This window comes from Phascolarctos cinereus, unplaced genomic scaffold (genome assembly GCF_003287225.1).
Source record: "Phascolarctos cinereus isolate Bilbo 61053 unplaced genomic scaffold, phaCin_HiC Scaffold_1;HRSCAF=81, whole genome shotgun sequence".
NCBI lineage: Eukaryota > Metazoa > Chordata > Mammalia > Diprotodontia > Phascolarctidae > Phascolarctos > Phascolarctos cinereus.
The window spans coordinates 21,179,692-21,204,923 of record NW_027555514.1 but is presented as its reverse complement, the minus strand read 5'-3'; the positions used below and the strand labels follow the sequence as shown (position 1 = coordinate 21,204,923).

The 25,232-nt window shown below is 46.5% G+C and overlaps 1 protein-coding gene across 2 annotated transcripts in view; it reads right to left on the bottom strand.

Annotated features, from left to right (window-relative positions):
- The window catches only part of SNRK (SNF related kinase), a 59,539-nt gene that overhangs the window by 22,615 nt on the left and 11,692 nt on the right, over positions 1-25,232 (bottom strand). For both annotated transcript variants that reach the window (XM_020993188.2, XM_078151169.1), the window contains exon 2: positions 16,333-17,032. In XM_020993188.2, coding sequence (XP_020848847.1) covers positions 16,333-16,921 — 589 coding nt within the window. In that variant the 5' untranslated portion in view covers positions 16,922-17,032. The remainder of the gene's footprint in view (positions 1-16,332; positions 17,033-25,232) is intronic.

Genomic DNA, 25,232 nt, shown 5'->3' with positions numbered 1-25,232 from the left:
ACTGTACAAAAGGAACAAACTCGGTAACGGTCTGGAATAAAAATGATCACGATCTCCCTGAAACGCCAGTGCAGCCAACAAAACAAGTACTGATTTGCACACTCTCGCACCCAGCTAGTTCTGTTTGTATCTGTCTTCTTCTTTAAACATGCCCACAATATGTTTGCCAGCTAGTAATGAGAAATCAAGAGAAAACTGTAAAACAAGAGGGGAAGAAAACGAACCCAAACCACAGCACATTCAGTCACTACTGTTTCCAGATGATTCGAAGAATCTCTGAAAAATGGAAAGGCTTGAAAAAATTAAAAATCTTCTTCTACAATTAATCTGGGAAACACTGAGTTGAGTGCCTGACTCAGGGAAGGTGATTCAACCCCAAGGCAGACAAACGACCCACACAATCTTTGTCATTTGGGAGCTGTCCATCTTCCAGGCCTTTGGATTTCCCATCAGGCTGGTTCGCCCCTCCACATAAGGGCCCTTTCACAAGGAGTCCAAGAAAAGAAAGAGAAAAGTAGCCGATTCTGCTACAACAGGGGCTCTAGTCCAAGGCTGGACGAGCTCCTCCCAAGTCAGATGACGGAGTTATTGACTGACAATGCTGTACTCTCCCAACACAAGTGACCTTGTTCCCTCCTGTCAAAAAACAGAGTCTGGGCCAGGATGGCACTTTTTATCATCCAATTTGGGAGGGGCTAGGTTAAAAGCATTGGCTAAAATGAAATTCAAAATATTTTCCAAATAGAGTTTTTAAACTAATGTTCCAAGTATTGATTACCTATCGCTTATGAGTTGAAATAATAATGCCTCATTATGGCCTGGAGGCGACCTGGATTTTTGAAAGTTACACCAGCAAAGTATACACTTTGATGTAAAACTCAACGTTCTCCATTCCACCCAAGATGCAAAGGTTCAGGGGACCGACTGACCAGGTGAGGGACTGACTGTGTCAGTCTGTCCAGGAGCTAGACTGGCTCAATTCTGGGAGGTTCAGGCACCAGGGGAAGGTGGGGAGAGGATGCAATCTGCATATGGGGAAGGAGGACCCACCCAACAAAACAGACAAGTTTGGACTAGCTCCTCTAAGTCTCGATGAGCTCAACATGAGAGAAATCCAGACCTCCAAGAGGGGAGGCGGCCGTGGCACAGGGGACAACGCAACAGCCCCAAGCTGGGAAAACTCCCAGTCAGGTCCCTTCCCCTCAGGATTCCAGGCAACATGGTGGAGAAGGTACTGCCCTGGCACTGCAATCACAGGCCCCGGCAGATCCTTGTCCTGCCCAGAATAGCACATCGTGAACTCATTTAAGGTGAAGCTCCAGACCACGAAAAGCTAAGCAGAAGAGGAAAAGAAGTTCTGGCCCAGGGTCACAAAGCCAGATTTTGAGGACAGGCTCCAAAACTTACTGGCCACACGGCCCTTCATCCCTCCGAGATGCTATTCTTTCTTCTATAAAACTGGGATGATACTTTTTTTATCTTCTTCACGGGATGTACTCAACAAACTGCTTTTTCAGAAGCTAAAGCAGTACATAAACGTAGACTAGCACTACTAAAGAAGTGATGCACAGACGTACTCAGCAAAAGAACATCAAGAGACTGTCATACCTGATATCAGGACCGGCGTCTCTCTGGGAGAGTTCACACAATTAACTCCTACTTCCACGTGTGACCACCAGCTGCTAACACGTGGCCCTCTGCCATTTGAAGAGGACGGTCATTTCTTGGACCCCCAAACACGACTATGGTGGTGTTCAGTCACAGACTACCCTGCCCCTGTAGTGTCCATGATGCCATAAATACATCATTTATTTTTCAGACTTAGTATAAGTTGGTTTATTTGCATTAGAGACAGAAGTCCAAGCATCTATGAACCAAACCTCTGTCTCCCAATCAGCCATACTGTCTGGGGCTCTGTCTTGAGCCCTCTCCTCTGCTCCTTCTGCCCTCATCAGCAGCTCCCCCGCATTCGGCGACTCCCCATTCAACAGGGGCGGCTTGCCCTCCTGAGTCACAGCCACACCTCCAGTCCAGGGCTGGACATCTCTGCCAGGACGTTCCCCAGGTAGCGCTACCTCTACCTCACACTCCCTCTTTCTGGGCGAGGCAGCCCCTCTCTGGACATTCAGTCCATCCCCACAGAGAATCATCCTCACCTCTTCCCTCGCCCATCAGGCGCTGTCTTGTCAGTCGCACCTCCTTGCGGTCTCTCCAATGAGGCGGCCAGTGGCATGGTGGATAGAGCGCCGGGCCTGGAGTCAGGAAGACGAGCGTTCGAATCCAACCTTGGACGCTCACTAGCTGTGTGACCCTGGGTAAGCCCCTTCATCTGTCTGCCTCAATTTCCTCATCTGTAAGATGGGGATGACAGCACTACCTCCCACCGTTGTTAGCACAGTGCCTGGTGCTTGATACAAGCTTATTCCCTCACTCCTTCTGGACTCCCCAAAGCAGCCAAACCAACAGTCCTAGCGTGCTGGCCTAATCAGATCACTGCCCTGCTCAAGAAGCCTCTGTAGCTCACCACTGACTTCAGAAAAAACTATGGACACCTCTCCATTTGTGGCACAGAGGCCTCCTGAATCACTAAAACATTTTAAAAATTACTATTTATTTTTAACACTTTTCTTTTTAAATTTTGAGTTCCAAACTCTCTCCTGTTCTCCTACCCCTCCCTTATTCACTGAGAAAGAAGCAACATTATATCAATTAATTATACATGTAAAATCCCATAAACATCTTTCCACATTAGCCACATCACAAAAAAAGCAAAAAAAATTTAAAAGCAAGAAAACCACACGTCACTTTGCACCCGGAGGTCATCAGTTCTCTCTCTGCAGACGGAGAGCGTTTTTCCTGAGTCTCTGGGATTATCACGCATCACTGTGTTGCTCAGAGTGGCCAAGTCTTTCACAGCTGATCATCATTACAGCACTGCTTCCAGTGTGCACAATCATCTTCTGGTTCTCCTCACTTCCCTTTACATCAGTTCATCTGGGTCTTGCCATGTTTTTCTGAAACTACTCCCCTTGTCATTTCTTACAGCACAACAGTATTCCATTACACTCACACCACAACTTGTTCAGCCATTCCCCAATTGATGGGCATCCCCTCAATTTGCTATTCTTTGCCAACTACAAAAAGAGCTGCTACAAATATTTTTTGTACACGTGGGTCCTTTTCCTTTCATCTCTCTGGGATAGAGACTGAGTGGTGGTACTGCTGGGTCAAAGGGTATGCACAGTTTTCTAGCCCTTTGGGCATAGTTCCAAATTGCTCTCCAGAATGGTTGGCCAGTTCACAACTCCACCAGTGGTGCATTAGTGCCCCTATTTTTCCTTCATTCTCTCCAGCTTCTGTCATTTCTGATGGGTGTGAGGTGATACCTCAGAGTTGTTTTAATTTGCCTTTCTCTAATCAATGGTGATTTGGAGTATTTTCTCATTTGACTATAGACAGCTCTGATTTCTTCTTCTGAAAACTGTCTGTTTCCATTCTTTGACCATTTACCAGCTGGGGAATGCAGGCCTCCTTAATCCTGATCCAGCCTCTCTTTCCAGGCTGATGATGCCTACTCACCACTTCCCAAATGGACACTCTCTCTTCCAGGCTGCCTTCCCGCTTGGAGTGTTCTCCCTTCCTCATCTGTACAGGAGGCCTTTTTCCTGATGCCCTCCCCCCACCCCGTCCTGAAGACATGGGAAGATGATGTCAGCTCCTGGCAGTCAGGCACTTCAATTTCTGTGCCTTCCATGCCCAGCACAACACCATGCATCTACCTCAAGCTTGTCTCTGCCCTCTGTAGCTGTAAATCAAGGGAAAGTTGGCAGGCCCGGTTCTGAGGACAGAGAGCTGGCCAGCCAGGGAAAGCCCAAGTCACCTCAGAAGGCAAGGGAGAAAAGGAGGAGAGATGGTCTCGAAAGGACCCATCTCCGGGCCTCTGGACTGATCTTATCCACCAACCACGTCGGGGAAACAGGAAAACAAGCTAAGCATTCCCACTCCCAGCTCATTCCCACTCCAAATCCTTCTTTGAAACTCAAAGCTAAAGAGAAAATCGTTTCTCTTGTCATGCCCTGGTGACAGAGGCAGCTGCCCAGCAGGCTACCCACAGGGCACTGCACTTGTCCTTCTGACAGTGGCACAGGGAGGCTAGGGCCTGGCTGTGGTCCCTGCTTCTTGGCTAACTTAGCTTTGTGGCCTTGGGCAAATCACAGCCTCTCTCTCTTCTTCTCTCCCCTCCTCCCAGCTCTGAGGATCTCTAATTTTAGTTAATAATGAAAGACCTTCCTTAAATTTCTTATTTCAAGTATGAGGAAGCAAAAGAAAAGATCTAGACGTTAATACTAATTCTCCAATATCTTTAGAAGATGGGGTATAATTGCAAAGAAATAAAGTGCTATTATGACAATGACACATGCACTGGACCACCTGTTGCTGCACCCCTTCCCATCCAGAATGAGCTACTCGACACTCCCCAAACCTTAAGGGTGGGGGGGGGGTCGTGCAGGAAAAGTGACCGACAAATGAAGAGACGCCTCTGGTGAGAAGCCAAAGTGAACCAAGCAGTTTCTCCGGGCATCTCCAGCAGGTCTGGCCACCCTCCTCCAGCGGCAAACACAAATCCTCCCGGAGCTCCCAGACCCTCGGAAGGCGCCCTCATTGGCTCCAAGGCAAGAACAGCCACCTCCCAGTCTCAACACACCGTCCATACCAGGGGGGTCAAACTCCAACAGAGCCACAAACTAACGTGACCTAATTTTACCTGTTTTGTTGAACACGTCTCAATCACACCAACCGAAACAGGAAGCTTGCTGTAGGATTGCAAAGACCAAGCTTGGCCTTGATGAAGACAGAGAAGAATGTCTACATCTTTCTGTGCACAGGTGGGGGGCCAAGCCCATCTTGGGACTCCCCACCACCTTCAGGATCCAAGTGCCACATAAAACCCACATCCTACCTCCAACTGACCTTTCCATACTTGGCCATGACTCTGCTCCACAGATAAAATGGACAGCTAGTTCTCATGGGACATTGCATCGCCCATCTCAAGCTTCCTCCTTCCCTGAGATGCCCTCCCCCTCCCCCCCGGCCTCTTAATCCCTGTCCAGGCTCAGGTAAGACATCCCCTCCTGCAGCAGACCTTTCCTCATCTTCAAGGCTGATAGCACCTCTCCCTGAAAACAGTGTGCATCCCTGTTGTAGCTGTTTAGTGTATTATTACAGGCCCTGATCTCCCCCAACACAATGTCACCTCCTTGAGGGGAGAGACTAGCTTCTTCTGGCCTCTGCAGGCCCCACCTCTAGTAAAGAACCAAATGTTTATGGATTCATGGACTGTAAGGACAAGACAAGACTTTGGAGGCACTGAGACCCAAGATCTGAGAATTCTGGCTTCCTCTGGACGTGGACTAGTGAGCGAGGCAATCCCTGCCAGCTGGCAAGGCAGGCAGCTGTTCCTCTGGTTCTAGTCTTTGAGGGATGCCTGGGGCTCTGAGAGGCTGACTTGTCCATCATCACACAGACAGCGCATGTCTGAGGCAAAGCTGGAACCCACGCTTTCCTGACTTGAAGGTAGTTCAGCTGTCTCTTTATTAGATGAAAATATTTGTATAACCACAAAACAACAAAATGAGAAAATAAAACAGGACAGATTGAGAAAAACAGGTTAAATATAACAGATAAGAATCTGACATCTGAAGTATATATGAAGCAGTTAAAAGTTCCCTAAGGAAACTTCCCATCCATCGTGGATTGGTTTGTCAAAAGCTAGGGACCAAATTTTTTCAAAACAGTGTCCAAGTGTCATTAAACCAAAAGAAAAAAGAGAGTGAGCCAAAGACTTCAGAGCAGCATAATTTGTCATTGTAAAACACACATACACATGCTGGAGGTAATCTCAACATCCGAAGCAAAGGGAATGGCTCGACAAGACTTTATGTTGCTCTTCTTCAATCGTTTCAGTCGTGTCCACTCTTCCTGACCCCATCTGGGGTTTTCTTGAGAGAGATACTGGAGTAGTTTGTCAAAAACCCAATGAGAAGAAGAATGCCTTACAAAGAAGAATTGGCCAAATGGAAAAGGAGGCACAAAAATTCACTGAAGAAAAAAACTCCTTAAAAAGTAGAATTGGCCAAATGGAAAAGGAGGTATAAAAGCTCACTAAAGAAAATAATTCCTTAAAAATTACAATTAAGGGGCAGCAAGGTGGCACAGTGGATAGAGCAATGGCCCTGGAGTCAGGAAGACCTGAGTTCAAATCCAGCCTCAGACACATAACACTCACTAACTGTGTGACTCTGGGCAAGTCACTAATCCCAAATGACCTCACCAAAAAAAAAAGAAAAAGAAAAAAGAGATAAAAATTAAAATTAAGTAAATAAAAACTAATGACTTTACAAGAAATCAAGAAACAATAAAACAAAGCAATGTGAAATGTCTCACTGGAAAAATAACTGACTTGGAAAATAGTTCCAGGAGAGATAATTTTAAAGTTATTACACTTCCTGAAAGACATGATCCAAAAAAAAAAAAAGCCTAGACATCATCTTTCAAGAAATTATCAAGAAGGAAAACTGTCCTGACAGTATAGAACCAGAAGGTAATTGAAATTGAAAGAATCCACCCATCACCTCCTGAATGAAAACTCTCAGGAATATTATCACCAAATTCTAGAGCTGCCAGGTCAAGGAGAAAATACTGCAAACAGCCAGAAAGAAACAATTCAAGTATTGTGGATCCACAGTCAGGATCACACAAGATTTAGCAGATTCTACACTAAGAGATTGGAGGGTTTGGAATATGATATTCCGGAAGGCAAAGGAGCTAGAATTAAAACCAAGAATGACCTACCCAGAAAAACTGAGTATAATCCTTCAGGGGGAAAAAATGAACATTGAATGAAATAGAGGACCTTCAAGCACCCTTGATAAAAAGACCAGAGCTGAACAGAAAATCTGACTTTCAAATACAAGACTCAAGAGAAGCATGAAAAGGTAAACAGGAAAGGGAAATCATAAGGGGCTTATAGTAAGGTTAAACTGTTTACATTCCTACACAGGAAGATGACTCTTGTAATTCGTAAGAACTTTCTCATTACTAGGGCAATTAGAAGGAGTATACATAGACAGAGGGCACAGGTATGAGTTGAATATGAAGGGTTGTTTTCTGAAAAGATACAATTAAAGGGTAAGAATATATTGGGAGAAAGGGAAAGGTAGAATGGGGCAAATTATCTCACATAAATGAAGCAAGAAAAAGCTTTTATAGTAAAGGGGAAGAGAGGAAAAGTGAGAGAGTGAGTGAACCTTACTGTCATCAGAATTGGATCAAAGAGGGAATAACATACACACTTAACTGAATATAGAAATCTATCTTAACCCTACAGAAAAGTAGGAGGGGAAGGGGATAAGAGGAGGGGAGGGGTGGTGAAAGAAGGGAGGGCAGATTGGAAGAGGGGGTAGTCAGATGCAAAACACTTTTGAGGAGGGACAAGGTGAAAGGAAAAAAAGAGAATAAATGTGGGGTTAGATAGAGGGAAATTCAGTTAGCAATAGTAACTGTGAAAAAAATTTTGAAGCAAGTTTCTCCGACAAAGGGCTCATTTCTCAAACATATAGAGAACTGAGTCAAATTTATAAAAATAACAGCCATTCTCCACCTGATAAATGATCAAAAGATATGAACACTTTTCCGATGAGGTAATCAAAGCTATTACAGCCATATGAAAAAAAAAATGCTCTAACTCACTACTGACTGCAGAAATACAAATTAAAACAATTCTGAAGTACTGCCTCATACCTATTAGATTGGCTAATAAGACAGAAAAGGAAAATGACAAATGTTAGAGGGTATGCGGGGAAAATGAAGCATTAGTGCAATTAATGCACTGTTGGTGGAATTGTGAACTGATTCAACCATTCTATAGAGCAATTTGGAACTATTCCCAAAGGGATATAAAACTATGATCTAGCAATCTAGCAACCTTTGATCTAGCAATACCACTACCTGTATCCTAAAAGAGATAAAAAAAAAAAAAAGGAAAAGGACCTATATATACAAAAATATTTATAGCAGCTCTTTCCTGGTGGCAAAGAATTGGAAACTGAGAGGATGCCCATCAATTGGGGAATGGCTGAATGAATTGTGCTAAGTGGTTATGATGGAATACTGTTATGCTATGAGAAATGATGAGCAGGATACTCTCAGAAACCTAGAAAGACTTACATGAGCTAATGCAAAATGAAATGTGCTATGTGCAAAGTAACAGCAATATTGTAAGATGATCAGCTGTGAATGACTTAGCTATTCTCAGCAATATCACAATCCGAGACAACTCTGAAGGACTTAGGATGAAAAATGCTATCCATCCCCCAGAGAAAGAACTGATGGTCTCTGGATACAGACTGAAGCATATTTTTTTTAACTTTCCTTATTTTTATTGAGGCTTTTCTTCTTTCTTTTTTTTCTGTCTATGTTTTCTTTCACAACATGACTAATATGGAAATGTTTTGCATGACCACACATGTATAACCTATATCAAATTGCTTGCCTTCTTGATGGGGGGACTGGGGGAGGAGGAAGGAAGGGAGAGAGTTTGGAACTCAAAGTTTCGAAAATATGCTAAAAAGTGTTTTTACATGTAACTGGGAAAAATAAAAGACTAAATAAATTTTAAAAAGACAGAAAGAAATGAGGTTGTGAAAGGGCTGCTCGAGGAGATGTTTCCGGAGCCATGACAACCCCAAAGCTACACATGCAACTTCCTTACATAACCGCAGTTTGGTTTCCTCAGCAACCAGGCTTGGACCCCACGTGCCCTGCCCTGAGCCGGCTGGATACACGGCTCGTGCCCTCACACTCATGTTTCTGAAAGAGGAACTGGTAGTACCCCCACACACACACCCCAGGAGCAGAAAGGTTTTGCGTTCTCCACATAGCCGAGTATTGAAATGGTGGAGCTTTTTTCTTTTAATATACACATGTTAAATTGCACATATGCTTTGTATATGTTTATAAGTTCATATATATGAATACAGCATTATACACTCGCTCGATTTGCCTCAGTGGGCTTCTGTGAGAACTGGACCAAGTGAAATATGTGTGTGAAAACACTTTGAAAAGTATAAATTGCCATGTAAAAAACTGCTTCTACTTTAAGAATTATTAAAATATTGGTGTCAATTTTTCACAAATATCTGAAAGTTCAATTGACTGAAATGGCCTTAATGTTATAAATGTTTTTAGAATAGGTTTTAGGTTCAAAACTAGGGATTTCAAATATTTCACACATATAGATGTGTATTACATTTTAGGGTTTTATAATACGTCTTTGAAGATCATCTGGGTACCTACTGCTTGGGTTGTTCAAGGCATCACTGGTACCCAAATCCTAAAGCTGCTTGATGCCCATATCTAGGTTGAACGTGGACTGCTTCTCATGAGAGTGATCCAGCCCATTTCAGAGAGGCTCACCCACAGGTCTGGCTGCGTGGTGTTGAATTTTTCAGAGATCTCAGCTACAGGGGATCATGGCCTGGACCCCCTGGGTGGTCAGTCAGGGGAAGCTGATGGAGGGCCAGGCCTGGTGTTAGGAAGACCTGAGTTCAAATCTAGCCTCAGACCCTTACTAGCTGTGTGACCCTGGGCAACTCACTTAATCCTGTTTGCCTCAGTTTCCTCATCTGTCAAATGAGCTGGAGAAGGAAAAGGCAAACCACTCCAGAATCAAGAAAACCCCAAATAGGGTCATGTAGAGTCAACACAACTGAAAGAACTCAACAACATACACACATACACACACAGAGGTTTCAAATCCAACAATGGTATGTTACATATTTTCAACAGACCCACTAATAACAGGGTCTGCTCCAGGCCCCATACCTCTCCCCACAAGTGGGTTAACTAGGTTACATTTCCCCCATGAAATAGTTTTCTCACCAAGGCAAATTCTCCAGTTCTACCCAGGCCCTTGTTCCATCAAAATACAAAGTAAATAAGTGTCCAGATGGTTCTAGAATTCTGAATTATAAACTTTCATTCAATCAGCTCCCCAATCATTAAGCACCTTCCCCCGCCCCCGGAGAGGCAGGCCTTGATGACCACATGACTCCTCCCCCTCTGTCCAGCCCTAAATCCAACTCCTCAGGCCCTGGGATGACAGCACCTAGGATATAGAGGGCTAGGGATGATTCCACAACAGGAAACCTTCTCCACCAATGCAGCTGTCACCTCTTCCACAGCTGAGGGTCAGAAAGGTGCCCAGGGCACCAAGAGGGTCCAAGAGCCAGTGATATCAGAAGCTGGAACCCAGGGCTTCCTGACTCCAAGGATGCAGAGAGAAAACAGTCTCTCCTGGGAGAGAGAGAGGAAGCGATGCGTTTGAGGATCAGCTCCCCATCCAGTTACAAGACAGCAGGGCTTAGAAGGAGAGATGGCGTGGGTGCGACAACAAAGGACAAAGGCTGGGGAGCTAGGCCACGGAGCACTCCAAGTCACAGCTGCACGAGAAGGGTCTGTCTTGTCCCAGGCACCACAGAGAGTAAAGCCACCAACAGAGACTTTCTTCACTGCTGGGAGGCGGCTGGCCCCGGGGAAGGTGAGAAGGGGGCTCAGCAGAGACACTCCACCACATAGGACGTCAGGTGGCAGAGGGGACGCCCTCGGGCACAGGGCAGAGGGAACAAGCTGGGCACCCCTCAAATCGGTGCCCTGGGGCTAATTGTGGCTCTGAAGAGGAACTCCCAGGCTCCATCCTGGCCACCTGCGTGGAGGATGTGCCTAGGACAAGAGGTGAGAAAGGCCTGACATGGGCCTGGGGGTAGCTGGGTGAGGGAAGACAAGGCGCCCACCACTGGCCATGGTGTGCAGACAGAACTACCAAGGCCAGCCCAGCATGCGATTGGAGGGCACGGGGTGGGGGTGGGGCCCAGGACAGAGGAGGAGCCAGCGGTGGCTGCCTCTGGAACGGGCCAGACAATGAGCACCCAGTGCATCTTCACATGGAGAAGGAAAGGAAACTGGGGGTGGTGTGCTTCCTTAGGTTGCTTTATTAAAAATTTAATTTATAGGTTTGATTTTCAGAAAGCAGAAAGAAGCATAGACACCCGTCTATATTCTCTCTCTCTTTTTTTTGGTGAGGCAATTGGGGTTAAGTGACTTGCCCAGGGTCACACAGCTAATGAGTGTTATGTGTCTGAGGCAAGATTTGAACTCAGGACCTCCTGACTCCAGGGCCAGTGCTCTATCCACTGCGCCGCCTAGCTGCCCCCTGCAGGCACCCTTTCTTACAAAGGTCAAATGAGTGGGCTCCCAGGGACTTTGAAGCCTTCTCCCTTCCCAAGCCCCACTGGCCACAACTTACAAGCAGGTGGAACCCTGTTAAAAACAAGTCTGGGCCAAGGAGGAGTGTGAACCTGGACCCAAAGCTCATCAGTCATTTCCAAAGCTCCTGGACTGGCTGAGCAAGCACTTTCCCCACAGCCACCCTGTGATGCAGTAAACAGGCCAGTGGGTTCATCATTCTTTCATAGATCAGGACACCAGGAGGCTCAGGGGGCCAGAACCCTGTCCACCATCACATGGCAAGGCTCCAGCTCAAGGCACTTCCCCTCACAAACCTCTCCCTTGGACGTAACCCACCTGCCCCACGTTCCAAGATGGTGGGAAGTTTGGGGGGGTCTACAGATCTGCTTTCCAATTGACAGTTTTGCTCGCAGAGGCAGCTATTGCCTAGGTTTTGGCTACTAAGGAAATAAGAGGCAATTTCAGACACATACACATGTATATACAGACATATAGCTACGTATGTATGTGTACATGTATTTTTCTATCTTTTTAAACTCGCTTTCTTTGATAAACATTTTCATATTTCCCCATTGTTCAAAATAAGCCCATGGCTCTTTGACCCATCATGTGGACACGCCCTCCAGCTGAGCAGGTCATACTCCATCCAAAAGGGGGCCTGGGGCTCCTCCTGCTCCCTCCTGATAGCTCAAGGACGCCAGTGAAGAAGCCAGGCCATCCACCTCTATCTCTCACCTGCTCCCTGATCACGTGGCCAGCCTGTTACCTCCCCTGACGAGGCCCTTTCCTCCAGGCCCAGGCCACCACCTTTATGTGGTCACTGTGGAAAGGTACAGCCCTGGCTCTGGGTCTGAGGATATGGCTTCCAATCTAATAGCTGACACTTACAGCCTGCTGGACCTCAGGCAGATCACTTAGCTGCCCTGGGCCTCAGTTTCCTCATATGTAAAATGAGGAGCTTGGGGAGGGATGGCCTGGCCTCTGAGGCCCCGGGGCAGCCCTGCCCTGCTCTCCATCCACTGGGCTTCGAGCCCTTCAATCTCACCACATGAATGAAGAGTTTAAACAGTTCATCTAGACTTCCCAAGAATTAAAGCAACAGTCAGTCCCCAGCCCGGCAACATCCAAAGGCTGCACTCTGATTTTTTCTGAGGGTGTTACAAAGTTCTCAGAAACTGAACCACAATTAATTTGCTTTTACTTTAAAAACAATGATGGCTCACGACATTCTCAGGAGCAGAGTGGCTGGTGGGAAGAGTGGGCCACAGCATTCTCACTGATGGGGGCTGGTTGTCACTCATCTACTGTTGCCATGTTCTTCCCCACCCAAAATACCTGGATCTAGGGATCTCACTATTGGTTTCAAATCCTCAGGGGGCCAATGACAGAAAGGATCAATGTATTCAATAGTTTCCAAAACAGTTGCAAAAAGGCTGTTTATAACAGAAAAACAAACCAAAAAAAAAGACCAGTGAAGACTAGCTGAACAAAGGGAGATGCACAAACGTATGGGAAGAGGGAGCCCTCGGCGCTGCCAGCAGAGACCACTGGCTTCCCTCTAGCTTAGAGAGTATTCAGGAGATGAAGTCAGGGGGCCCGGGTCCCAACTCTGGGCTCTCCTACAGAGGAGCTGCTCGACCTCGGCCAGATGCATCCCTCTGTAAGATCCCTATGATTTGTCCAGGGTTATACAACCCCCAAGGGCCTGGCCCTCTGGACTGAGCCCAGCTCTCTAGCCCCTGGCTATGCAAGACTCTGAATAAATGAATGAAAAGCAATGACTAAGTGCTTACTATGTGCTAAGCACCATGGGAAGGGGTAGAGGCGGGCACAAACAGGAAAAGGCAGACAGGGCCACCTCCTAACTGGGGGAGTGAAGTCCCTGAGAGAGCTGGCCCAAGGGGAGGGCGGCTGAGGACACAGGCCCGAGAAGCAAGGCCAGAGAGCAGAGCCAAGGTTCGCTGCCAACAACCATCCTCGGGGTAAGAAGCGTTCAGTGTGGGCTCAGGAATGATCACCAGGTCTGCTGGATTTACCTGACGTGTTCTATGGGAGGGGCGAGGGAGGGCAGCTTATTGGGAAGCCCCTCACAAGGCAGGGGCAGCTAGGTGGTGTCCTAGTGCACAGAGTACAGGGCCTGGAGTCAAGAGCCCTCTTCCTGAATTCAAAAATGGCCCCAGACACTTGCTAGCTATGTGACCCTGGGCAAGTCACTTCACCCTGTTTGCCTCAGTTTCCTCATCTGGAAAAGGAAATGGCAAACCACTCCAGTCTCTCTGCCAAGAAAACCCCAAATAGGGTCATGAAAACTCACACAAGACTGAAAGAACTGAAAACAAAAAACTCCCAAATTAACACAAAATGTAAGATTAAAAACAATCTCAAGGCTTTTTGAAAAGACCTTTCACCTCACACACACACACACACACACAGAGGGCAGCTACTATGCAGTACCTGTATCATCTTCTCAGCATGTCAGGATTCTACCCCAGGCCAGGGGGCAGGAGGGTGCCCTGACTGGCATTCTGAGCCTTCCTCGACCCCAGCGTCTCTGTCTCCTCCACTGAGCTGCTCACCCAGCCTTAGGAAAAGGTACTGCCACCTGACAATATCTCCACCATGGGGGGAACCCCAAAGCCTCAGTGTCATGGAGCTCGAGGGCATTTCAAGCAAGAACCATCCCCATCCCATCCTTCCAAACCACCAGACTTACTACAATTAACTGTAATGTCTGTTCACTCTCAGTTAATATGCCCACTGCTAGGATGCAGAGTCAAAATCACTCAACTCCTGAGACACAGCCTAAGATGGGCTGGGTGAAACCAAATGTGGCCAACATCTAGATGCTACCAGTTGTAATCTGAACAATGTTTTAAAAATGGATTTACTGGTGATTAGAAGCCTCAGTAACTTTAGGAAGCGAAAGTCTTCCCAAGAAGCAGTCACGATTGCCACATACTGAGGCAGCCACGCTAAATTCACATCTATGAAGAACTTTTAAAGAAACTGAAGCCTCAACAGTGATGGCCTTGGGGTAGCAGGGCTGCAGAGGGAGGCCCCTGGAGGACCAGCCAGAAAGACTTGTACTTCACAGAACAGAGATGCCTCCTTGCTAAGGCTGCTTGCAAAGGAGTCCGCCACTGGGTCCTTATGCCACTCTTGTTTACGTTATTATTTTCAGCCCTGCTAAAGGCCAGTGGAGAAGCTCCTACTAGGGAGAGGCAGCAGTGGCACAGAGAGAGTAAGGAGGAGGAGGACTCGGGTTCAAAATGCGCTTTAGTGGCTGCTCGACCCCGGACACATCACTCGGCCTGAGCTTCGGACTCCTCTCATCTGGAGGGCAGGGATCATCAGAGGTTTAGTTTAGTTTTTGTGGCTCGGTGAAATAATGTATGTGAAGTTCTTTGTATGTATTTTACATACATTTATGGATGGACCCGTCTTCCCTCCCCCAAGAATGGAGAATGTAAGCTCCCTGAGGACAGGAAGTATTTGGCTGACAGGAGCACTCTGAAATGTTTGTTGCTTGACTGTAGCTTGAAAGATAACAAGGCGGTACCTGGCCTGGAGGCCCTTCCGCTCTAATAAGGGCATCCATCCAGCCATCTGGAGGAGGCCCGCCTCTGGCAGGTGATTAGGGAGGCCTGGGATCGAGTCCTGTCTCTGACCCACGCACTGGCCGTGTGTCCGTGGATGCAAGATGCTTGGCTGCAGAAAGATGGCCAATCTGCATTAGAAGAGGGAAGGGGGGAGGGGGGAGGGGAGCAGCCAGGCCCTGTGTTAAGCACTTTACAAATATCATCGTGGCTGAGCCTCACGACAGTCCTGGGGGGTCAGTGCTGTTCTTATGCCCATTTTATAGTTGAGGAAACTGATGCTGCCAGTGCAGTGTCCACAGTGAAGAAGGGTGAGGCTGGATTTGCACTCAGGTCCTCCTGCCTCTGGGTGCTGCGGCCCCCCTTCGCTGCCTCCCTGAGGAGCTCCCCAACCCTAACCGCTGTCTGTAAGCTGACTTCTAGCAGGGGAGGTTGGGGGAAGAAAAGCCTCCTGGAAAAGAGGAGGCCGGAGCCAGGCCTGCAGATGGCAGTGGAGGCTGCTGGGGGCTTTGGGTGCAGAGGACAGGAAATGGAACGAGCCCCAGGCGGTATATGGGGTGCCCTTGACCTCTGAGAAGAGCCTCCATTTCTGAAGGCTGGAGGACCATTATTAAGGATACTGGGGCAGGGCTTGGGCTAGACAAGGAGGCCACCGCTGGCCCACGTCATACGCTTGTCCTGACTGTGATTAATGGTATTGAAGCAAACATCAACCTAATTTCCCCAAATTCCCAATGAGGAGAATCCAGTCGAGAAGCTTTGTCCAGACCAGTGAAAACAGGGTCAGTGGTTTCCATCTGATCACAGAGGGGAAGAGCCTGGGGTCTTGCTGGACGAGGGGGACATCCTTGGTTGCTCAACCTTGAGCGCCGGCTTTGCCTTCAGGCTGCCCTGACGCTCCAATTCCCCAGGTGCCGGTATCTCAGGAGAAATGCCCAACAAGCCCTCCCCTCGAGAAGAGCAGGGTGGCCTGAGAAGCAGAAGCGCCCCTGCCCCTTGGCGGGTCCTCACACACATGGGACGGATGGCCCCTCCTGAAGGAGGCCCTCAGAGGAGAGACACAGCTCTTGTGTACGGCAGAGGGTCAAGGCCAGGGGAGCCCCAGTGAGCGCCCCCGTCCACATCCACCGAGAGCAGGAGCCTCCAGATACTGACCCTGAGCCAAGGTGGCCACAACCACCCAACGTGGACATTCAGGACTGAGAGAACCAAGAATGACGCTGAGTGGACACATGGACGCCTTTGGTAAACGCCAAACGTCCTTGGCTTTCTGCCCTAAGCTGGATCCCACTCCTCAGGTAGGCCCCTGGGAACGAGGCCAGTCTACTCTGGGGTGACCAGACCCCTGGCCTTCCGGCCGTCCTCCCCACACAATGCCCCCTCCCACCTCCTCACCTGGCTCCGGCACGCAGGGGCAGAGACAAGGACCTACCTACAGCAGGAGCGTCGTACTCATCCCCGAGCAGAATCTCAGGAGCAGAATACGCAAGAGAGCCACAACTTGTGGTAAGCTTCTTTCCAGGCTGGAATTTGTTGCTGAAGCCAAAGTCCGTCAGCTTGACAAGTCCCTGTTTTTCAAAGAAGACCACGTTCTCGGGCTTCAAGTCTCTGTGGACCACGTGAAGTTTGTGGCAGTAAGAGATAGCATGGACTATCTGAGCAAAGTACTTCTTGGCGAGGTCTTCGTTAAGACCCTCTTCGTGTTTCATGATGTAGTCAAACATGTCTCCTCCGTCTCCAAGCTCAAGGATAAGGTAAAGCTTGGTCTGAGTGTCAATGACCTCGTAAAGGCGCACGATGTTGGGGTGCTGCACGAGCTTCATGCAGCGGACTTCTTGGAAGAGGTGACCGGTGGCCAGAGTGTCCAGTTTGGTCTTGTCAATGACCTTCACAGCCACTTTTTCACCTGTAAAAACGTGCCTGGCGAGTTTGACCACGGCAAAGTGGCCCCTGCCCAAGGTCTTATCCAGGTCATACAAACCCGCGATTTTCCCATCATAGCCTCTCTTGAAACCTGCCATGGTGTTCCAGGGGAGGGAGGGACACTCAAAGCGCCTGCCGCCTCTGGGCTCTTCTCAGAGAAGGCTCTCTGATGAAAAGAACTCGTCCATGTTTGCTGTCCCCAAACACATCTGCAAGACAAGGAGAGAAAAAAAGTGACTATCTGTAACTGCCTTTCAGTGCTTTGTTTCCTAATAAGAACCACACATTCTCATTCTCTAGGAATAAAACCATTTTAAGACATGAAACAAGAGCATGTTACAAGAATCAATACCCTAAATAACCTTGACATACTTACATCTGCACTATCTCATATGAGAATTCAAAAACCATAGGAAAATCATACTTTCACTACGTATTACTTTTTACTATAATTAAAACAATATGAAAATTAGCAAATGTCGATGAACTTTTAAAAGCTAATGCTCTCACAAAGTAGATTCCACTCTCTGCTATAAACTAAGCCAGGTTTGGTGAAATGATCAATATGTGGCCAGCAACCCAAAACTAGGGGTTAGCTTTTCCTACCACAAAAAAAGGGGGGGCAAGGTATTTTTTAAGAGTTAAGGCAAGATAGTTTAGAAATCTAAGCACAAGCAACATTCTATGACTTTTATTATATTCACTTAATTTAGTCAAGAGAACTTTGCAGTTGACATACAGTCTTATTATATTCATAAATCAAACACATGGTTTGACTTCATGCCCACAATTAAATACTTCAAAAGACTTAATTAGTGTAGGTAACAGCTTCACCAATGCTGACTGTAACCATTCCACACCTTCCTAGACCACTTCATTCATTCCTGTGGTCAAAACAATAATTCATCAACTCTTGATCAACCTGTTCATGAGCATTATGATTTAACAATGCCCATAAAAAACCTAATTCAAGGAGTCGTATAGAATTGGATCAAACAACTAATTGGGAGGGTTTTGGGTTTTGTTTTGTTTTTTTGAAACTAGCAAGGCATCAACACTCTTAAGAACTGAAATCCATGGACTATTTCAGTGACCTATGAATTCCTGTTGTCTCTCTCCCCACTCCACCCCCAGACTTAATGTACCTTCCTGTCATTTCTTTTGTCTTCACAAAGATGGTTCTTTTCCATTCCCTTAAAACACAAATCTAGAGTCAGGGAATGCATTTTATCTTTCAGCTCTCCATGTACACATTAGCCTCTAAAGTCATTCACTCAAGAGTTCTCCACAAATCTGTGATGACGGATACAGCAGGATGTAAACTCCTTTAGAGTAGCGGTCATTCCTGCCTTTTCCTTTATATCCCCCAAATGAAATATATATTGTGCCTTGCCCATAATACCTATTTGTTGAATGAACAGTCAAATTCATGTCTGATAAACATAAGCTTAAAAGTTACAAGTATCATCTAAGACTTGAGACCAGGCTACTCAGACTAATTTCTATTAAATCCTTTTATTCAAAAAAGACTTCTCAAGGATAAAAACTGCTGGAGTCAGAGCCCCCTCCTTGCAAGAGATTGTAGCCCCTAGTCAAGTCATTCACTCCCAAGGGCCCATCTTTTCATCTACCCAACAGGGAGCGGACCTAGAGTAGGTGCCTCAATGCTTGGAGACTTTTATACACTCCGATTAAAAACCAAGAAGCCATTCCCAGGCAGTCCTGCAATTAACAGGCTTGCACATTTGTCAATCCTAACCAGGGGAAATGGAGCAATAGCATCAGAGTAATTTAACAAACAATCCATGACCTTTTAATTTTTCAAAGAAATCTGTGTTTGCTGGGCAGCCCTGAGCTCTGTGCCGGACAGATGTCGGAAGGACAGGGAAGGGCCCAACACTGGCCGATACAGAAAAGGATTCTTTGGAACCTACCTTAAATTTGGAATGTTCACAGCAAAGGCTGCGCCTTACTTTCAGTCGCTGGTTTTCATTATCCCACCTCCCCACAGGGTGGTATGAGAGGGAAGGGACGACTTTTTAAAAACAAAGCACTGAACTATCTCCTCTTCAGCACCCACTCCAGCCTGACCCATCCCTCAGGAGTGGGGGTTGAGAGCCTAGTTCAGCTAGGCCAGAGCCTCCTCCCCATCCTTAGCATCCTTAGCATGACACAGGAGAGATGAATAGTCTGGCAAAATGGAATCCCTTTCAAGCCAAGGCAAGCCAAAGTCAGATCTTCACAGTGCAACTTCCAATACTGCCCAAACACCCAGGTGCAAACAGAGGTCCGGCAGCTTCTCAGAGCAAACAAGAGGCAGTGTTATCTGTACTGCATGGCTTTCTTTCCATTGACACACATACCAAAGAGCTGACATTTGAAAAAATCTGTCCTAGAGCCATAAATAAAAAAAAGAGCTCCCTTAATCCACAGAACACAGTAGTCAGGCCTATCTTTAGAGGAAGAAACCAATTTCAGGGTTCTCTCATTAAGTATACTAACCCTGATTTTGTTGTTAAAATTAGGAAGAAACAAGTGCTAAGAGTGATGATAACATACTGGGAAAACTATCCATTAAGTACTAGAACAATCCACTTCCTTTAAAAACAAAATGTAGTGCAAGACTGAGCATTTCAAAAGAAACAGAGTTTTAAAAAATCAGGCCCACTCTGCCGCCCAGCGTCAGCTCCTGTGTCCCCAACAATACAAGACCACTGAAGGTCACAGGATCTTTCCCGTGCTGGTCTGAGGCCCCCTCCCCCTCCCAATTCAGGACCCCTGCAGCAGGAGGGCAGTGAGCACCCCAAGGAGGAGGACCAGATAGATCACCATTCTGGTCACAGAGTGACCCAAGAGGCCTTGACGTCCCCAGTGGCCCTGGCCTCTGGCCTGGCACAGGGCCCGGTGCCTAGCAAGCACCTCATCCCTTGTTGCCTGATTGAAGCCGCAGCTGTGTGAGGCTGGACAAGTCATGTACCTCTCTGGGAGTCTGGTAAAGCCAATGCTTTGAAATAGCAGAAGGAAAGGAAAAGTTTCAGTTCGAGGTTTGTGAAAATAAAAATGGAATTGTTTTTCCATAAGAGTTCACAGACTTCCTGAAATCTAGCCATGGACCCCTTTGGCTTATGTAGCCTCAGTTAAGGACTCCATCTCTAAAAGCTATATAAATTGCTTAAGAGCCATTGATCCACCCGGGCAAAGGGAGTTAACAGACAAAATCACGGAAAATAGGAAAATAAGAATTAATCGTCGTAGTCAAATGCTATGCTTGTAAATCAAAGGTGAAAAATGAAGAGAAAGAAAGGTTCACGTTCCTGCAGCTTTCCAGTACCCCCTCCCAAGTCCCCGCACCCCTCCACCAGTGGTTTCCTCCTTAGAATATAAGCTCCTCGAGGGCAGGCACTGCCTTGGCCTGTTGTGGCTAGCACACAATCGGCATTCAATAAGTACTGGCTCCTTCATTCAAAACTGTCTAATATCCAAATCAAAAGTGATCGCATGTGATAAGCATGGCACCAGATGAGAGCAAAGTGGAGAACACTGAAAACCATACAGTGTGAGCAGCCTTTAGTTTTTTATTCCTATGAGAATGTTCTTACAGTTGAGACTGGGTCAATAATTCTTTAATCAAGCCAAGCATCAGACTATAAGAATGCATTCTGTATAGTGGCATCCCCAGTGTTCATTTCAGCTGGCTTAGGGAATTGCTGAGGCTTTTTCAGGTTTGCTCCTAATTTTCCATTGACTTGGAGACACCTTGCCCTCCCACTTCATGAATTTCTCTATTCTACAAAATGGCCATTTCCCAGGTTCCCTCCCTCATCTACACAGGATAAAAATGAAGGACAGAACTGTTAATATAAATATATATAATATATATACACATATATGTATGATATTAAATGATAAGTTTAATAAATGTTTGTTGACAGAAAGAAGGAAGGCATTGGCAGAAGGTCAGATGGGGGTGACCAAGAAAGTCCTTCTACAGAAGACAGAATTTTAACTGGGTCTTGAAGGAAGCCAGGGAAATGCACCCAGAGGTGAGGGATCTGAGCGTTCCCAGGGATCAGGGCCCACCACTGCAAAAGGCCCAGAGACAGGAGACATCTGAGGACGGGCAAGTAGGCTAGAACACAGAGCACACAGGAAGAGGCTGAACATTTGATTCTGGAGGCTTTGGGGAGCCCCTGACGGTCACGGGTCGCTGGGGGGTGACACGGTCCGAGCTGCCCACTGGGTACCTTTCCACGTCTTTGGAGTGCCTCTGGTTCTTCAGGACCTGAGCTACGCCGTGTGGCAGGGCACCACGGTATTACTAGATGAATGGTGGGGTTACAAACAGAGGGGGCCATCCATCATAAAGCACTAGGGTCAACACAAAGCAGTTTCCTAATCTAGCCGGTGAGATGAAACAGAACGTCGAGAAAAGCAGCTGTGTCATTTCAGGATTTCTAATCAGAGGCAGGTGTACTCCAGAATTTAGAAAAAAGGATTTCAAAAAATTTAGAGAAATGATAGGCCGGATGACCTCATGTCCCAAAGCTAAAAGGGATGATAAAAGGCTCCCAAAACAAAGCCTGGCAAATGATCGATCCTGCCCAGCAAGTAAGAGGGAGGTATTTAAGACTTGGAGAAGCATCTGCCGGAAAATGCAAAAGGCAAGGCAAACCCAAAGGCAAGGCAGAACAGGCATGAGGAAGACGGGAGGACAGCCACCAAAGAATAACCGCCAGAAGAAAGGTCTCAGCAACGTGAAAGCCAGAAGTAAATGAAGGCTTATTAAAAACAAAAATACTGAGGACAAAGAGGAGAGCTTTTTAAGGAATATTTGGCGGGGAAAGAACAAACATAAAAAGTGAAATTATTCAGCTCCCATCTCACTTCCCTCACAATCCTCAAAATGGAAAAGAGAGAACAGACAGGGTTAGGATGGAATTATAGCAGCAACCTCGACTCACAGCATCTCTGTAGTGCTTTGCTTACATATCTGATCCATACAACAACCTGGGAGGTAGTGAGGAAACTGAGGCAGACAGAAGTCAAGTGACTTGCCTGGCACCACACAGCTAGGAAGTATGTCAAACAGGATTCAAACTCAGGTCTTCCTGACAGCAAGTCCAGCACTTAACCACTGAACCATCCAGCTGCCTCTGGAGGACTAAAGGAGCTCACACATGAAATCAGTAAAGAATTACAGAGAACAGAAAGGGTTCCAAAAGACTGGAGACAGGCAAAAGGGGATCCAATTTTCAGAAAACAAGCAAGCATACTCCTTAAACTATGAACGAGTGAGTTTGGCACGGATCCTTAGGCAAATTCTGGGATAGATTTTCCTCATAAATGTTTAGTGCTGTTTTTTGTTCTGACATCACTCACAATTTCCCAAGACATCCCTCATAATAAAGGGCTAAAAGAGGAAGAAGAAAGCCTCCACCAAACTGGCCAACACGCAGCCCAAGTCTGACATCCCACGCACAGTCCAGACCCCGGGCCTCCAGGCCTGGCCAAGGCGGGGGCGTCCTCTCCATCTGCTCACCATTTGGCTAGGTCCCCTTCCTTCCCTGGCATGTTCATCCAAGTCCTTAAGCCACGGCTGAAGGACTCTGACAAGACAGTGACTGGGATGGTGGCAAAGGTACCTGACCGGTACTGCCCAAGCATCAGGTGAATGCAGTGGGGGCAGAGGACATATGTCTTCAAGTGTGTGGGGAAGGGATCAGCCTTGCTCAGCATGGTCCCACAAGGCAGGAGGAGGAGCCATGGAAGGTGCCCGGAGTTTGTCTCAATGACTCGGCCCTCCTGGGAAATCTTCAGGCAGACTTGATGACCACTTGGGGACACATTACGGCGGCCAGGTCAGGCCAAATGGCCGTGGAGGTCCTTTCCACATCTCCAACTGCGTGATTCTTGGCCTCCTCCTCAGGCCTCAGTCCCAAGGCCCTCTAAGCTCCCCCAAGAGGGAGGACCAGCAGGCCTGACGCTCTGCCTTGACTGTGCCCTCTAGTCCCCCAACACTGGCCTCATCTGCCCCACCACAGAATCCCTAAACCTTCCGGACCTTTCCTTCTGCCCCGCGGCTGAACTGTATGTACTGTCTCTCTTAAGCAGAGGGTGAGCTCCTTGACAGCAGGGACTTTGTGACTTCATTGCTTTGTATTTATCTACTGCTTGGCATGAATCAAGCACAGAGAAAGGCTTCTTCATTCACTCCTTCTTATAAGCACACTAATATCTTATTACATTCATGCACAACGTGTTTAGTTAGCCATTCTCCAATTGGGGAGCATCTCTTTACTTCTAGTTCTTTGCTGCTCACTCTCCCCACTACCCCCCACCCAAACACACTCATAAATGCGGAGGTGTCTACGGGGCCTGTCTCTGTCACTTGGGTATTCATCCAGCAGCTGGATCTCTGGGTTAAAGGGCAGAATCTCGTTTGGGACTTACTTCACATAATTCCAAACAGCATCCAGAACACAGGAACAATTCACTGCTTTGCCAACAAGGCCCTTGGGTGCCTGCCTTTCCACCCAGAGACTCCTTAGCTGGGTGGGAGGTGAAAGCACAAGGTTATTTGGATTTGCATTTCTCTTCTTAGTGATTTGGTGCCTTCTTTCACAAAGTTGTTAAAAGAGGTCCCAATTCTTCTCCTGCCTCTCTGTTCATCTCTTTGTCGAGGAATGGCTTTTGGTCCCAGCCACTTCTGACAGATGTCTAATCCTAGTACCACTCATTTTGCTTCTGTGAAAGGTTTTCAGTTTGATAGAACCAAAAGTATTTCTCTTTTGTAATCATCTTTACCCCTTGTTTAGATAAGAATTTATCCCCTACCTAGAGCTATGAAAGACACAGAAACTGTTTCTCTTCTAATTGCTTTTTTTTTAAACCATCTGGTCACTTTTCAGGTTACATACCTAAGATACTGGTCTGAACCTAATATCTGAGGCTGCTTTCCTATTCTCCCAGAAACACTTGTCATGGAGTGAGTTCTTTTTGTCTGAGGCTTTGCTGAACACCGGGTTACTAAATCCAGTTACTTATGATTCTTCTTTGTCTAGTCTGTTTCACAGATCTGCTTCTCTTTAAAATTAATACAAACGGCTTGGATAATTATTACTAAAGCAGGCCTGCACAACTTGCGGCCTGCGGGCCGCTTGCAGCATGCCAAAGGATTGCCTGCAGTCCGAGAAAAATGTCGAGGAAAACATCCTTGCAGGCCACCCAGAATCCTTTGGCGTGCCTGCAGGCTGCTAATGGTGGGGGTGGGGGGCTGCAGGCTGTGTAGGCCTGCTCTAGGTAAGAGGAGGTCTGGAAGCACTGTTTCCTCTTCATTCCTACTTTGCATACGCTCTTGTTCACATTCTAGATCTTGTCTTTCTCCAAATGAATCTTATTATCATGTTGTCTAGTCCTTGTAAAGTGTCTCTTGGGTAGTAAGATGAATGTAGCACTAAATCTGTAAGTTACCTCCAGTGACATCATCATTATTTTATTATAGTGGCATAGCCCTGCCATAAGCATTGACTATCTCTCCAGTTATCTGTGTTATTTATTTTTTTACAAGAGTTTTATAATTTAATCTATCCAAGTATTGAGTGTGCTTTGGTAGACTGACGCCCAGATAATTTATGCATTTTGTCATTTTTATGAGACTATCCTTTCTTGTTATTGCCTCCTAGATTTGTTTTTTCAATAAAAATGTTGATTTTTCTGGGTTTATTGTCTTAGTCTTTATTGTTTGTTTATTGCTTACAACTTTATTTAAGCTATTGTTCCAATATTTCTTTCCTGAATCACTAGAATTTTCTAAGCAAACCATCAGGTCATCAGCAAAAGGGATAGTTTTATTTCTTCTTTGACTATGTTTACATTTTTAATTTCTTTCTCTTGTTTTATTGCTAGCATTTCTAGAACTAAGACAAATAACAATGGAGAAAAGAGGGATCCTTGCTTTACACCTGTGTTTACTGGGAAAGCTTCTAGTGTTTCCCCATTGTATATAATTGCTTCCTTTTCTCGTATTAAAAAAAAAAAGATCCTCCTGGGGGCAGCTAGGTGGCGAAGTGGATACAGCAGCAGCCCTGGATTCAGGAGGATCTGAGTTCAAATCCGACCTCAGACACATAACACTTCTGGTTGTGTGACCCTGGGCAAGTCACTTAACCCCATTGCCTAGCCCCCTCAAAAAAACAACAAAAAATAAAATAAAATTTAAAAAGAATCTTCAACATCCATCCTTTGCAGGATTTTTGGCATTTCCAGCTTGATAGGACCTGCCACAGCTTTGGTGCTATTGAAACAGTTTTCAAGAACCCAGGGTAAGCATCATACCACATGAAACATCAGAAGAAATGGAGGATCCCATTGTGCACTTAATTTCAAATGGTCTATCTGAAGTCCTCTTAC